Source organism: Rattus rattus, chromosome 3, assembly GCF_011064425.1.
Source record: "Rattus rattus isolate New Zealand chromosome 3, Rrattus_CSIRO_v1, whole genome shotgun sequence".
Classification (NCBI taxonomy): Eukaryota; Metazoa; Chordata; class Mammalia; order Rodentia; family Muridae; genus Rattus; species Rattus rattus.
This window is the reverse complement of record NC_046156.1, coordinates 180,392,325-180,409,395: the sequence shown is the minus strand read 5'-3', so window position 1 is coordinate 180,409,395 and position 17,071 is coordinate 180,392,325. Positions and strand designations below refer to the sequence as shown.

Here is a 17,071-nt window from a genome sequence, read left to right as displayed (position 1 = left end):
GGCATTTTAATGAATACCCATCTCACAGTAATTAATGTTACAGCATCAGGATGGAAGAAACAGGACAAGTTGTATATAAACTAGTAAAATTGTATGGTAAGAATCAAATGAGTTTATCAATATTCTGGTCCAACTCCAGTCTTGGAACTTAGACTAGACGCAAGTGGAATCATCACTTTGTGTTTAAGCAGTGTATTATGTAAGGAGCTAATTCCCATTTCTGTGTGAGAGTGTTTTATTTTCCCACCTCGTGCTATCTCAAGAGAATTTAAGTACGGCAAGGAAAAGACAGAAGCATGCATTAATCTCTGAGACACTGTGCTTATGCCTCTGGTTATCTATTTTGAGGTAATTACCACTTCTCTACATCTCCTTTCTTGAAGCCATTTTTGTGTCATAAAATTAATTCATCACCTATTTCACTCTGAATATTATCATTTCAAGTTTGAAAATTTGTTCTTTAGAAATCCTTATTGCCTAAGTCAGCTTATTTGAGGAAATGAATAATCTCAAATGTAATTATCTCTTTCTCAAGCACTTAGCCAGCGCTGTCCTTTAGAACCGTGTCTTCACGTTTTAACTGCTAGGCCGAACTTAGCTGGCTTGCTAAGTGAAGTGCCAACGTAAACAAAAATATATCACAAAGAGGACAAGCCTCTTTGATAAGGAAAACTGGAGTGTTGATTATATGACACAATAGCTAGAAGATGGCCTTGGCAGGAAAGCAGGGGTAGAATGCAAAGCCAGTGCAGCCAGATGAGAGAGGACAGCTGAGGCATGAGGGGACTAAAGATGTCAAGAATATTAGGAACATGAAGGTGAAGGTGCCAGATTCTTTGCCGGATTCTTTGCACTTGAGGTCACAGCAGCCATTGGGAGAGATGCTTGCATTGCGAAAGACACTTTGGTGTCGCTACAAGTCTGGCAATGCATTATGGGAGATGAAGCACTTACGGTTGAAATGTACAGAAGGGTATAAATGAAGGGCTAGCATTAAAGAATGAACAATGCCAACTTTCAGCTTTCACATGCAAAATTGGTTACAACTAAGAGCAAATTACCTTGTGGTTTTGGTTTCCTTGGATTCCTTTTAGGAATCAGATGGGTTTTTGAAGCCATTTCGACAGTGCTGTCTTTGTCCATATTTCCTGTTTTTGCTTTCTGTTGTAGCTATGAAGATGGCCAGGTGGGCGATGCCAATATCAACACACAAGAAGGAGGTATTCACAAAGAGATACTCCGAGTGATTGGGAATCAGACTGCAACTGGTTAAAGGACCACCACATCACAGGATTTGAAAGCCTTCCTCGGGTTCAAAGCTGGATTTTGAACTGAAGAAGATGACAAAAATAATTTATTGTTATTATAAACAAAATTAACCCTTTGAATACTGATTTTTCTTTTCTTAGTATTTCTAAATATTTCATTAAATGCCTAAAATGGTATAAGATTTACCAATTGTAGGGTAATGGAATCCAGTAAATAAAAATTGAACAGCACTTAAACCGAAGTTCGGGTTGCATACACAATAAACAGATTGAAAAAACAGTTCTGTGCTGATATTTTTATATGAAATTCTCTAATTGGACATTTGGTATTATATACTGCTACTTTAGGGTACTGAAATAGAATCCAGATCGTTTTATAATGACTTCTAAATCTACCAGACAGACTGCATTAAGAACAATGTCTGCACACTGCGGTGTGCTCAGTCAGGATGAGTCATACCAACATCCGAAGGCCATAGGAGGGATATTCCTACTCTCCTGTCTTAGAAAACAGCAGTTAGGTCCAGAGGCAGTGCCACATGCCAGAAGGCGTGTAGCACACCCATCTGTAGATGTCATGCTTCAGGATGTGTGACTGAGCCACGTGCGTGAATGTTCGTACACGTATTTTAACAACAGAGGTGGATAGCCTCTTCATTCTGTCATTTAGTGAACAGAAAATCATAATCAATAAGCAGTAAGTCTGGACATAAACCATGATGTGAGCCAAATTTACTATAGTTCATTCACATACACAAAAAATACTTATACACCCATTTTCCCCCCAATAATTTGAAGAAATATTCCACTGGTTGATATAACTAATTTAAAATGCTATGTGAATGTCAACTAGTGGAAAGGTAATGTCCCTGATGGCTTAAATCTGTATGTAAATACCTAGTTGATTTTTAAAAGGGACTACAGAATTAACAGAGAGTGCACACTTCTTATTTCTCCCAGTGGAGTTTATTTGTACCATATCTGTATTTTTATATTTTTCATCTGCTACCTCTGATTATTTTTTTTCATATTGAGAAAGAAGGTGAACTTTGAAGCTGCTTTTACATTAAAAGAACACAAGCTCACAGAGAAAACTCACCCCCACTTCAGCGCTTCTTCGTCAAGAGTCAACCCTCATCCAATCCTTTGTGTTTCTTTGATTCTTCAATTCATAGGCATTTCAAGTTTTGACTGACATTGTTCTTTTGCTACATGAACAATGCCTTTGGAATCAGGCCATTCATGAAAGCATTTTAATAAGTGAGTCTGCCACTCTGCTTAATCCCTAAATCAAGGCTCACATCTGATTTTAATTTATGTAAACAGAAAAACTACAAACGTGTCATCATTTGCAAGTGTGGTGTGATAACTTGCCTGTTTATTCCCTTGGCATAGAAGGTGAGAGACAGGTCATGCATATTGTTGGGGATTGCAGTTTAGGAAGATTTTACTGATCATTTGTTTTCCTGACACTGTAAATAATTGAAATGCCACCATTTCCGGAAAAAGAACCATAGAGTTGAAGAGGTTAGGATACAGATCAGTTTAGTAATGTCTGCTCAAAAAGCATCGATTTGTTCTGACTTCTCTCTCTGAGCGTGGGAGTAATATCCACGTGTTAGGCCTGTATTGAGTGTTCAGTGATCAGCTATTTGAAGACTGGTGTGGCATGAAAATACCATTTGCTTCTTTCAACCAGACCCTCTAAGTCACTGTAACAATATTTTAAGATACTTTCTAGGCAACAAAAGTAGTTTACGGGCATTCTACTTATGATAATAATATAAAGATGTAGTTCTTAAATTTGAAATGGGGGTTTGTCTTAGGAAGCTCCTAATAGGTCACCAGTGAGGAACCTCGAAAAGTTGGTAGAGTGCATCCTAGCTCAATTGAGAAGCCCTGACCCAATCAATTATGGCTTCATTTAATAGTTGGAATGCAGGACTAGAATCTGAACCTGAAAGGTAACCTCTACTTGCTTTTAAGGGAGATAATTTAGAGGAAGGAAAACTGGCATCAAAAACTTCTACTGCCAATTTAAGAGTACAAGAAAATTTGCCTATCCAAGTAGAAAAGTAATTGGTAGTTTAATACCCATTTAATACAACACAGTGATGGGCGTTTTATGATAATTAAATGAGATATCTTAAGATGATCATCGCGTTGTATTACTTTCTCAGAATTAGTTTCCCACAATTGCATCAGAACTTTTGTAAGCAAATATTCTAAAAAGAGTAAAACTTTTATTGAACTTTTGAAATTGGAACTCTTATGATACATTAATGAAAATGCTTATATTTCTAAAGGATGTAATTTCTACTAATACCATTAGTAGGTGAATACCCTACTTCCAAAACTCAAGGTCTCTAAAAAGTTCAGAGAGAACTATTATCCTATGACTCAGTCACCCCATTAGGGTGATTTTACTAGACGACTCTAGACATTTTAGATAGTACTGCAGTTTAATTATCGTTGGAAAATCTGTCCATTGCCTTTTATAACAGTATTATTAGTTCTGTGGTCATTGCCACTCAGTATGACCTACAAAGCAAACTTCGTTCGTGACTTGGAGTAAGGTCCATTCTTTCTCATGTTGCTAATTTTATAAAACATTTCATTAGGAAACATTCTTCCTCTTTTGCTACAAAATAGAGATGAAATGACTGGAAATTGAAGTGGAGAAAAATGTAATGAGGTATAAATAATCCAGTACTGCAGAGTGTGTCACGGTGAAGCACTTAGATGTGCCCAAGAGTGCGATAGGCTGGTAGGTAATCTCAGTCAGATATTGGGTTTAAAGGGTTTTTTTTTTTTAATCTAAACTTGAATTTTAAGAGTGCCATGTCCTTAGAGCTGCTGTGAAACTCCTTAGAAATTTTAAGCATTTGGCATAGAAATCACCAAGTTTTCCTCTATTGATTAAAAGTAAGCATTTAATATGGAAGTCTATAATCTTCAATGTCTTAAAGACTTGAGGACTTTTACCAGTGCTTTCAGTAGTGAAATTTCATTAATCATAACTTGTTTCAGGACATGCAGTTTCAGAAAGCATTCAGGACAAACTCATTCACAACTTTCATCACACAGTAATTTAATTTCACAGAGGGCCACTCAACCTTGGGTCATCTCTCATCCAAAAATTAGAGATATCATGGTCACTTTTGAAGCACATTAAAGGAACAATATTCTATTGGTCTGCTGAATTCTTCATTCTAACACTACCTCAGCACTAAAGAGGGACTGCTTATCAAAGCAAATTGGTTTCCAGAGTAAGAAACAAATACATTACAGACAGAAGTCATCAAATAAATCAACAGTTGAGACCATACTAGACATAGACATTGCCAGCTGCTTCCTAACAGCTGTAGTGTAGGCCTCGTAGTCACAGCAATTAATGACATAGTTAACGAGTTATTGGAAAGGATTTCAGTGGCATAATTAGGAGTTAATTAGCTCACTGTAAGATACGTTTCTACATGGGCCACTTTGATGTCCAGTCACTTAAGAGCCACAAGCAATTATGGACTCTAATGGGTTAAAGAATTTAAAGAGCAAAACAATAACAACATAGCCCCAGTTGCTGTGCTAGAATGACAACCTGAACATTCAGTTATGCTGGCAACTGTTGCCTACGAAATTTTTGTCGGCTCATCTATGGGTTTGATGTATATTATTACCCAGTAAAATTCCCTTGGGGACTTTGTACACACCATGAAATATAGACTAAGTTTTTGTAGGTCAAAAGTATTTCAAGTAGCTTTAGACAAAACATATCCATGAGTGTGAAAAAGCTGTATCGATGAGTAGAGTACCTTACACATTTACCAGCAAGTCAGTAAAAATAGTACTTATTTACATAGTCAACATAATTTAATGTTCTGAAAACAGTTTCTTCAATCTGCCCAGTATTTAATGTATCATTTGAGATTTTAAAAACGGCAGCCACTCCTTTGTGTAAACATTAAGGTATGCCTATGTTTCTTTGACTCTCCAACCTTCTTTACAAAACGTTTCTTGACTTTTGTGCACAGAATAGTATTGCAACCTGCTATTCAGCCTTTGGTGCCTTCCAGTTACCCTAACTATTTAACACTATGTACATGATGTAAATACTGCCAAGAGATCACTAAGGCCAAATATTTTCTCTATTCACTTTCTATTGCACTTGCTTTCTATCGCTCCTTCGGCCTCTTGTATCCAGCTTTGTAATAGTTCTAACCTTGTAGCCAATGTAAATGTTTACTTTCAATAAATCTGAATTTGTTTAACAAGTGTCTATGCGGGCACTGTTTTGCAGGCTCGGGGAGGGTCCGGTGGTAAATCTTGCTTCTCAGGACTGCATATTGGATGTTCTCAACAAGACCTAAAAGTGATATTTCCAAAAGTGATTTTTGCTTTAGCGAAAAGGGAAGGAAAAGCTCTTTTCATTATCCCCTCCTCTCATACCTGCACGTATGTCACTGGCCATGAGGATGCTGCTGCAGCTTCAGTTCCAAATCAGTTCCGATTCAGAGGGGCGGGGTGGAAAAGATGTTCAGGTTTTATAAGTTTCTGCTCATGGTATCTGGGTTTAATATTATCAGAATCATTTCAGATGAATCAATTTTTCCTAGACTAGTCATTGCAAAGTTATTTGGGGGAAGGCAGGAAGGGAGTGAGAGCATTTTACTCTGTGGCCTAGTCTGGCCAAAGACTCAAGTATGTAACTCGGGCTGGCCCAGAATTTACAGCAATCCTCTGTCCCAGTCTCCTCAGTGTGAGAATTACAGGCATTGACACTTCATGAGTAGTGACAAGACTTTTAGTGCATGTGCTGTAGAGGCAGACACACAAGGTTTTTGAACCACCACTTCTTATAAACCACTTCATTAATTAAATAAGATATTAAGTCTATAAATAAATATGCCCTTGTAGATAGTAATAGTACCTGTTTAAATTCTCATAATAAAATAATGTTTTTGCTTGTAGTAGATTTATAATTGAGAAACTTTTTTTTTATTATTAACTTGAGTATTTCTTATTTACATTTCAAATGTTATTCCCTTTCCCGGTTTCCGGGCCAACATCTCCCTAACCCCTCCCTCTCCCCTTCTTTATGGTTGTTCCCCTTCCCATCCTCCCCCCAACAGTCACATTCACTGGGGGTTCAATCTTAGCAGGACCAAGGGCTTCCCCTTCCACTGGTGCTCTTACTAGGCTATTCATTGCTACCTATGAGGTCAGAGTCCAGGGTCAGTCCATGTATAGTCTTTGGGTAGTGGCTTAGTCCCTGGAAGCTCTGGTTGGTTGGCGTTGTTGTTCATATGGGGTCTTAAGCCCCTTCAAGCTCTTCCAGTCCTTGTCTCATTATGTCTAGAAATAGTTGGTAAGAATGCTATATGCATGTTGTCAGTCAGTGTAAAGACACAACAGGTTAGATTTTATATGATGCCCATGGGCTTCGATATATTTTTGAAACCAAAACGGACTGGGGATAAATCAAGGATTTATTAAGTCTAGGGATGCTGAATGGAAAAGTCAAACCCAGTGCTGCTGGAGGCAGAGCAGATCGTGCACATCAGAGCAGTAAGGAAAGCAGTACAAAAGACCCATGAGGTTAGCTGGACACACAGTCTCCTGTCCCAAACTCAGGACTGAAACCAGCAGTAAAGGGAGAATTATACCTCAGGGAAAATAGGTGTAAAGAAGTAAAAGTCTTGGATGAGCCTACAGAAGTCTTTAAAGGGAGTTTACATTAAATGAGGAGGAAACTAGATTCTGAGTGGTGGTTTGGATTATTAGGTTGGTGTTGTGATAGGGTACTGTTATCTCCTTACTTGACCGCATACTTACACAGTTCTCATACTTAATCTGATATTCACTCTAGCCTTTGGGGTGTCCAGATTCATGAGACTTTTGACAAATTTAAGACATCCTTGCCTTTTAGCAGATAATATGCTAATAATTGGATAATATGTTTCCAATGTCTTAATTTATTTTTCGATTATGTGTTTTTATTCGATGACCCAGAATAACTTCAGGACCTTTCATTTCCCTCAACAATCTCTTGCCTTTCTCTTCATGGGGCTCTTCCAGAGTGTGGCTCTCAGTCCTAGAGTCACTTCACTTATTTTCACTACTTCTCAACTGCTCTACTCTTTTAAGGATCACTGGTTAGTCTGCTGAGAAGCCTTCCTTGTTTTTAAAAATTTTCCACTGAAAATCAGCTGAACATTATTAAGCTTCTGCTTCTGTTCCCAAATGTTAGTCATTTGATTCAGACAGAAGTGAATTGTAATTCACCTACGAAGGCATTTTTCAAAGATTTAAAACCTATCAATTGCTTGAAATTTGTGTGTTTTCATGTCATAAATATTTGTTTATCAGGCATGGTTTTATATGACAATTTATAACTTAAGTGAACAACATGGATAGCTGGCCCTGCTCTCAGCATTCTGAGTCTCTTGACCAAGCTTTTCCTAATAAACCACATTTGTTATTGACAAGGGATGAGGTTGACAAAGCAGATGATACAGCAAAGTGAGATTTAGAGTGAACTTGTAGGAAGAATCAATGAACAGAGTTTCGATTGCTGTAACAGCTCTATTGGGGAAATGTGGAACACTGCTGCGTGAGCTAGATTGGATTTTAGTCTAGGGAGGTTGAAAGGCATTCTACATCAATGTAATTGGCAATGTGAAAAGTTGTCATCCCTTGGATGAGTGACATCAGGAAAGCAGAAATTTGAAGGCATGGAGCTATTTATACAGGGTTTTCTGAAAAAGAAGTAAAAGACAAAAGGGAATTTTGGAAAGCTCCTGAAGTAAAGCCATTGTAACGGATTCCAAGAGAAGAAAAGTAGAGCACTCATAAAGGACTGAGAATAATATGGCCTGGGTGGTATGTATAGAGTAAAATTCAGTGAATGCATATTCATCCATGAAAGAAAAGGGGGGGATATTCTGCATCACAGAATGGAAGCATTGAAGAATAAATCTCCCATTCATCTAGAACACAGCTCTATAAACACTGATATGGGTAAGAATGCTAGTAACAGTTTCCTAAGTATTGAGATGTCCCAATATGACTTAGAATTTCCACAGTTAGATTGTGTGTGTGTGTGTGAATGTGTGTGTGTGTGTGTGTGTGTGTGTGTGTGTGTGTATGCATGCATTGCACTGTAATCTGGAGGACATCTTAAAACTTATCAACCAGGAATGTGGCATCTTTCTCTTTAAACTCCAGTTGAATACACAGTTCACTATGAATATCTCTCATTTCTTCCTGTAGTTTGATAAATCCTAAATATGCATTCTCCCTATCTCCATTGAACATCAAAAGAATGTGATCAAATACCACAAAGTAAGTGTCTTTATTTGACAATTCAAGGACACTGGAAACTAATTAATGTCCCTGCTTGTCACTATTTTTCTTCTCTTTTGTCCACTTACTAGTGAACCAAGAAATGGCCTGACCACTCACCTCATGGAGTTACAAATCAACCCCTGATTATTTTGTTCAAGTTACTCTCAAGTCAACTATCATACCCGTCTGCATGTTGACTGTGTACTCAAGTATCTTGTTTGTAACTTCCTTTGTTAAGTTTTAAGTGAGTTATACAGATGCCCTTCAAATGGCTTTGCATGACGGAATCTACTTCCATCTGCCAGGAACAGACTCAACACAAGAGTAATTGGTTTGTTCTACAGATGCTCCCTGACATCTCATATTACTCAGAGGGAGTATTTGAATGGCTGACAGAGCACACATTAGCCCTTCCTGCTATAGCTTGATTCCAGCTAAATAGGCACCTAGAGCTTCCCCAACTCCCAAGCCCGAGTGATCTTCTAAAATCTGACTTCTAAGTTCTTTGTCAAAATACCTTCAGCCTCCCTCATCCTCTCATTCAAAAACTCCTTACACATAACCATTGAAGATCTGACCCCTGTTCCTCTCCACCCTTATATTAAATGCACCCCTCAAGCGATGTGACTGCATGGTTGGCTTAATGTGAAGAGCCAGCTGTTTGTCACACCCTTGCACATGCTCTCTCCAGACCCAGTCCTTATCTTCAACTGCTGTTGGCTATGAATGTGTTTTCATTTTGTCTGAAAAATTTCTTCATATTCTAACTCCAAACTAGATAGTCCTCATAAATCTTCTGGTATCAGCTCATCTTTCTCAGCATAGTCATTTAAATGGTTATCAGTTTCCCTGCTTCTTGCACCATGACTACCAGGTTTAGGCTATTTTTCTTTTATTATTATTTTCCATTATTACAAAATATAATTGTTTTCATTATGACATTTTCATACACATATATCATTCTACTTTGGTCATATTCCATCCATTGTTACATTTGCTTGTGTAAGCCTCCTTCTCATGGTGGTCCCCTTATTTCCCTTATATTTTCCTAACAGTCACCCTCCTGTTTTATTATACATACATATATAGATCATATATAATACATAATATATACAATGTGCACAATATATCTTATGTATTATATATGATATATTCATGCATTTTAAATGTATTTTACATGTATGGGTGTGTATGTCTGCAAACCATGTGTATTCCTATTACCCTTGCAAACCAAAAGTGGGGATGGAATCTTCTGGGACTGGAATTTCAGTTGTGTGTTTAAGGGTTGTGGTGGTTGGAATATGCTTGGCCCAGGGAGTGGCACTATTATGAGGTGTGGCCTTGCTGGAATAGGTATTGCCTTGTTAGAGGAAGTATATCACTGTGGAGGTGGGCAATGAGACCTTCCTCCTAACCACATGGGAGCCAGTCTTCTCCTGCTTGCCTTTGGAACAAGATGTGGAACTCTCATCTTCTCTACTACCATGCCTGCCTGGACACTACCATGCTTCCCACCATGATAATGTACTGAACCTCTGAACCTGTAAGCCAGCCCCAATTAAATGTTGTTCTTTTAAAAGAGTTGCTTTGGTCATGGTGTCTCTTCACAACAATGGAAACCCTAAGACAGGAGTATTGGGAGGTGAACCTGAGGTCCTCTGGAAAAACAGCGAGTTCTCTTAAACATTGAGCCACTTCTCCAGCCCCAGAAGTGAATTTTTATAATACTTTGTCACTTGGCCACATATGTACTGTATAAAATCACAAATGTCCCTCTGATAAAGATAGTTTTTAAATAAGTGGCAGGATTTAAAATATAATAGGTATTCCAATTGCTATAAATTGTTGTATTCATAAATATAAACAATTTGCCATTCCATGAAGTGCAACAAGCCAAAGTTATACACCATCATCATCCTTATCGTCGTCATTGCCATTCTCCCTCCCCATGGCTCTATTACTGCACAAAGATACAGGATTCTACAGACTGAAAACATCTATCAGCTCTCTCTGTCATCCTTGAGGAAAATGTTTTCATCCTAAGTATAGATCAAAGGAACTTGGGCTGAAAAGTCATTTGGAGGACCCTGAACAAAACATAAAATCAGATACTTACACATTTATAATTTAATGATAGTAATTTGCATAGTAGAAGCATCATTGCTTTGCTAAATAATTGCCGTAAATAACACGCATCCCTGACATATTTAAGAGTTTATTTACAGGTCATTAACTGCTTGGCATACAAGAAAGTGGGATACTTTATACTACTAATCTATCAATAAAAATAAATGAGTAATGGAATTAGCACATCTGTAATTACTAGTCAGTGGGTAATTAAGGGTGCTTCCAAAGGAATTGAGGTCTTCTGACAGGGTATAAGTTGTAACAGATCTGAATTTTATTACACATAATACTCTGACATCTAACTTCATTGTGTAGCTGTGTAATTGACAACATTTCCGTTCTTTATATATTTCCTGCTTGACTTTTTGGTGTCTATTTAATAGTTCAAAGTTATAGCAAATCTAATTTTCTACTTCAGTTGTACATTAGCCTTAGAGTGATCTCACTTTCTGTCCCTTATTCTTTGAGCAGTTTTTTTTTTAAATTGCTGCCTGGTACAAATATACCCATAGTTCAAGATTAAATTCATTCCCTCTCAAGTACATGAGCTTCTTGGCTCATCCAGCCCTGTACACATCTCTCTCTATGCACTACATCCATAGCACATTTGTAATTCTTATTGAGCCTCAACTTAGAATTATCACCTCTTCTAAGACTCTTTTTTAGAAACAAACATTAAATTCCATTCCTAAATACTATTCTTTGTAAACTGGTATAATGTCCCTGTGTTAACATTATGTTTCATTGTGTGCATTTACTTTGTTAAACACTGATTGTTTAATTTTTAAAGACTGTTTAATGGCGTTGTGTTTCTATTAATATTACTGAAGAACATGACAAGAGATTGAGTCCAGTCTCAAATGATGGAAGTTGTCACAATCTATCCTCCACTTTTTCTATCAAGAATGACTTTGGGAAGGAAGAGGTGGTCCCTGTGATATCATACCACAACCATTTAATGAATAACTGATGCTTCGCCATTGCCATGTCATGGGAGTTTGCTTAAATTGTTGAGTATGAAAAATACTGCTTATTCATTGGACGAGAGGCATGATACAAAGCTGTGTATTGACAGAATGCATCAGAATACCACACAAGTCACATTTCAATGCACAACTCAACACACATGAATAGACAAATGTAAAATTCCATGAACATACTGATATATTTGGTATCAGTTCTGATATTATCTGCTTCCAGTGATCAATGCACTGTGTCAGCTTCCATGGTTCTGGTTAGGAACATTCAGAGAAGCCCACCAGTGCATAAATATGTGTGTGTGTATATACATATATATACATATACATAATATACATTATGTATATACATAATATACATATATGTATATTATATTCCTATCAAAAATAGTTTCTTAATGCCTTATTTCTCTTCAAGGCATCTTCTTCCCAAAGTCATCACGGGGACAGTGTTTCTATTGTATCTTTCATCTTAAACTGGAAGGTTAAATCCAGAATATCTGACTCTTTTTGTCAGTGCTTCTTTGTGTTATCTGTCTAAAATACACCTTTTTTGTTTGTTGAATATACTGGGCCATGACAAACATTCTCTAGGAGATTGTCTTCACCTTCAACACAAGGTCATTGCAAAGACTCCAGAGGCCAGGGGAGATAACTTGTTAGATGTGGTTACATTTACTGTCTTGTCTTGCATCTTGTCTGATGAGGCAGGATGGGAAACCTATAGATATTTTCTTGCTCAAAAAATGTTGTGGTTTCATTCCCACCCAAATAATCCTACCTCCTCTAATAGCATTTCAATCCTGTGTGAAGAGTGTTCCCCGTCCTCCCTCTGAGTGTGGGAGTGATAAAATCTCCTGATTTACCCACCACTCCTAGCCAAGCCAAGATTCTCGATTTCTGAATCTAGCAAATTCTGTAATCTGGATTTTATCATTTCTTTATCTTCTCCTTGCTCTATGTTACTTTTTTTATTACTAGTTCTTTGAGAATTCCATACTATGTGTTTCCATCATCACCCTTTCTCAACTCTCCTCAGATTCATCGATGCTAACTCAACTTTGTATTCTGTTCTAAAAACACATGCACACACTCAAACACATGTCTGCATGCACTCCACCTTTAAAATCAATTTATATTACCCAAATATTATTGCATGCCTGGTCTTCTTTCACTGGGTATGGTCAACTCATCTTTTAGAGAAAACTCTCTCTGCCTCTCTCAGCTACCCAGTCCCTTCTTCAGACCCGTTAGGTTTTTTGTTTTTTGGTTTTTGGTTTTGACATCTTGAAATTTTACCATCTTGTGATTACTGTTTTATATACAACTTTTTCTTCTATACCTACTCTAATATGTATCAACTTGAAAATCTCTCTCTTTAACTGTCTGGAGATTTTTTATTGTGTATGAGTGTTTTGCCTATATGCATGTATGGATTCCATGTGTTTGCCTGGCACTCACTGAACTCAGAAGAGTCTGTTGGAAATCCTGGAACTGTAGCTATGGATGGTTGAGAGCCACCGTGTGGGTGATGGGAAACAAACTCAGGTCCTCTGCATGAGAAACTTAAGAGCCATCTAAACTAGAGAGCCGTCTCTGCAACCTTGACAGTGACTTGAATATTTCGCAAGAATCCTGGCACATTCTTTCCTAGTAATAACAACAGACTTGTTTGTTTCTTCCACTGCATCTAAAGCTCTTCTGAGTAAGAAATTGGATATGTTTTTATTTCTTGGTAACTTCCACCACTGAAAGGAACAGACATACATTGTTTGAAAGCCATGTTGGGAAAATAATGATGCTGTTATTGCTGCTGCTGTTGCTGTGAAGGAGGACGGAGAGGAGGGAGAGGGAGTGGAGGAGGAGAAAGAAGGAGAAAGAGGAGGAGGAAGAGGAAGAAAATGAGAGGGAGGAGGAGAAGAAGGAGGAGGAGAAGAAGGAGAAGGAGAGGGAGAAGCAGGAGGAGAAGGAGATGGAGAAGAAGAATGATTTGTTCACTTTCCTTTGTTTCTTCTTCCTGTGCAGTGCTGAGAATGAAGAAGACCTAATGTATGGCAGAGATCAATCAGCTACATTCCAGGTGCTTCATGCATTTCTTTTCAGTCATTTCTTTCTTTTTACTCGAATAGTAGTAAACTATAAAATCAGAGTAATGTATCTCTACCCTGTTTTTTGGGTTCAGTAAAACAGCTGCCTGTCCTGCAACCAACAATATGTTAAAAAAAAAAAACTCTCTCCACTCTATACCTACCCATCCAAACTGAGTCACAACACGTTCTATTCTTTACTATTTTGCCTTGAAAGTATAGCTGTCTGATCACACATCACATCTTGTTTTCCTACATCAAAACCTGCACAGCCCTGAGAAGATCAGCATCTTTGTTGAGTGAAAGGCAGCAGCCTAGCACCAGACTGGATGACTGTTTAACCTTACAGCTGTGTAAACCTCAAGTCTGCTGTCCTGAGTTTTTCTCATGCTCATGAGTCACAAACCTCCTGCCTCTGCTCTGGAATTCTCAAGAGTTTCACCTAGACAAATTGCTTTTGACATTAGATGAAACTACTTTATACCTTTGGGTATCCAAAGCCTACTTCCCATCCCTTCCCCAGATAGGAACAGAGAGGTGAGAAAAGTTCTTAAGAGATTGTAGGAGCCAGAGGAACAGGGAATTTGCCGTGAAACTTTGTTTCCTAGGAGCATCATATGCTACACTGGTAAATGCTCACCGACATGACTGCCTAAGCCTGAGATGAACAAAGATGATACCTATAGACATACGGACATGGATGTGAGGGAAGCTCCTAAGTTCTCAACCTTACACAAAGAATTCTAGGCAGCTAAGAAGAGTTGAAAGTTGGAGAAATCCTCTTGATTAGGAAAGAGCACAGGAATTGGTTATCCAATACAAAATGATCAGTCCTGCAAACATACATAAAGGAAACGTTATGGAGGTTGACCAAGTGGTTTTCCTGAATATAGGATTGTACACACATGCACTCAAGAGTGCCTGCACATGCGCACACATATACTTAACAATACTTAATGAAAAAGAAGGCCATGAATTTGAAAGAGAACAAGGGGAAAATATGAGGGGTATTGAGTGGGGGTTGAATGGAAGAAGGGGAAATGTAATTACATTATAATCTCAAAAACAACCCCAATTTAGCTTTGCATCATGAACAACTGGGTGATTCCTCAGAAAACCAAGAATAACCCTGGCTTCCTTTACTGATAAGTGACTCATTCCAGACACAGTAGGCAGAGGAAGGGACCCCAGTCACGAAGGTTCTTCAGGGGATGAGGGGAACAAGACAGCTGTGGAACAATGGGGCAAGAGTGTCAAGAGGTATTGTCTTCTTAGCCCCCTAACAGAGGAGCCCAGAGTGATCAACTGTAGCCACTACTCACTCTAGCATTTTTACTTCGAACTTAAAACTCAGGAACTTATTTGTTTTCTCCATAATTCTGTGTTCCAGTAATCTGGCCATTGGCATCAGGACAAGTGCATATTTGGCCACTGTTTCTCATTTTGTTTATAATCTATGCAATGATAGTTTTACGGAGCATGAGCCTCTGAATACTTTTATCCACAGCTCACTTTCACAGTTAAAGTCCAAGGACATGTGTTGATTGGACATGCACCATTCTGGTAGGTAACACAGTGAAGAGTTAGTCTTATCAGGCTGTGACCCTGTTGACAAGGTTCTATCATCTAAGAGTTGCTTACCCAGGGAAAGCAAGGTGAACAAAGTTTAGGAGTCCAGATAACCAACACCACGTTCCTCATGACCACGGACAGCCCTCACAGCAGCAGAGAGACCAAAGTTAAATGTTTAAAGGCAGTGACATCTAATAAAACTGTTAGAGACTCAACGTTAAATATTAAGTTCAGGCTACAAGTGATTATGTGCTTCGTGACTGAGCAAATGTTCAGAATGCTCAGTTTGTTAAAGAAAACCTGTGAAGCATTTATTAGCCTTTTATTGTTTTACAATGTGCAGCTTGGAGAATGGATGAGCAGGCTGTAGGCTCTCCAATTATAATGTCCTGCCCTCTACCTCCACAGGATATCTAGACCCTGTGAAACATGACACCTACCATCTTCCCAAGCTCCTCTCTTCCTCCCACACTGTGAATTCAGGCACTTTCTCTTTTTGCTCCTGTCCAGTCAACACACTAACAACCCTTTGTTCTTATGCAGTGCTCAAATTCTGTCACTCAGAAGGTTCTCCCTAATCTTCGTCGTCCATGTTTCATCTCTCTGTCTCCTGAAGTTCTATGCTGAGTTCAGTCTTCTCTCAGTTCTCTGCAGGCTTTCAATGGCATTCGTAGCAAATACTTTCAAAAAGGATTTTGTTTTTTCCCCTCTTAATACCCTGTTTAAACCACTGGGATGGACAGACCTGTCCTTTGAGTACTTGTGTGATTGCAAGTTTATTAACGTTGCCACCAAGAGTAACCAGCATATATAGCTTCAGATACAAATTATAAGGAAATATTGATTTATGAAAAAAACAAATTTTAAGGCCAAAGTTATAATCAAGAAAATTAATGTGAGCCAGGCTGACTAGATCATGAGTAACTAAATTAATTTCTAGAAGCTGATGAGTTTGTAGCAAAGATAAAATGGATGTAACAAAACACCAATTAATATGCACTGTATGATGTATTCCTATAAGGTTTAATATAGATTAAACTAATTAATACTATTAGATTTCAGTATAGCGGTTATTATGGAAGAAAGTAAAATTACTAAATACATCATGGGGGCATCTCAGGATGAGAAAATATTTCTTTTTCTAATAGAATATTTTTTAAATTTTAGTAACATACAAATGCATACCTTACAAAAATCCTTGGGGCTTATGCATATGCATGCTACATATTACAATTACATATGAAAATACTTTTTAAAATTCATCAATATCATTTAGCAAATATAAAATGTATACATTTTGTAAATACGGTTTTTAGCATCCTGCCAGTAAAAGAATTAAGAAATGAAAAAAAAATGCTAGGGAGGAAAGAGGTATTTACACTTTCCATCCCTGTAAAGATCAGCATATAGTGAGCACACAACAGGTAATTATTACATAGGCAAATTGAATTAATCAGGTCATCAATGACAAGTGAATGGGCAAATTTCGGTTTAAGGAAGATTAGCTACACAACCAAAACCAAACAAACAAAACACAAAAGCGAACAACAACAAAAACCATAGTGAAGATAGTCAGCTATATGTCCTTCCCCTTACAGCATCTGAACTGATTCTTTTAAAAAAGATCTCACCGGTCTATTTATTCATAGTAATGTCTTTTGGGGTCTTGTAAGGCCAAGATCTCATAGTTACTCAT

General features: G+C 37.8%; 1 protein-coding gene across 1 annotated transcript in view; it reads left to right on the top strand.

Moving 5' to 3' along the window:
- The window catches only part of Parp8 (poly(ADP-ribose) polymerase family member 8), a 165,762-nt gene extending 162,986 nt beyond the window's left edge, over positions 1 to 2,776 (top strand). The window contains 1 exon segment of the mRNA XM_032898861.1: positions 1,171 to 2,776. Within this exon segment, the coding sequence (XP_032754752.1) occupies positions 1,171 to 1,273 (103 nt within the window). The 3' untranslated portion in view covers positions 1,274 to 2,776.
- Positions 2,777 to 17,071: the final 14,295 nt, after the last annotated feature.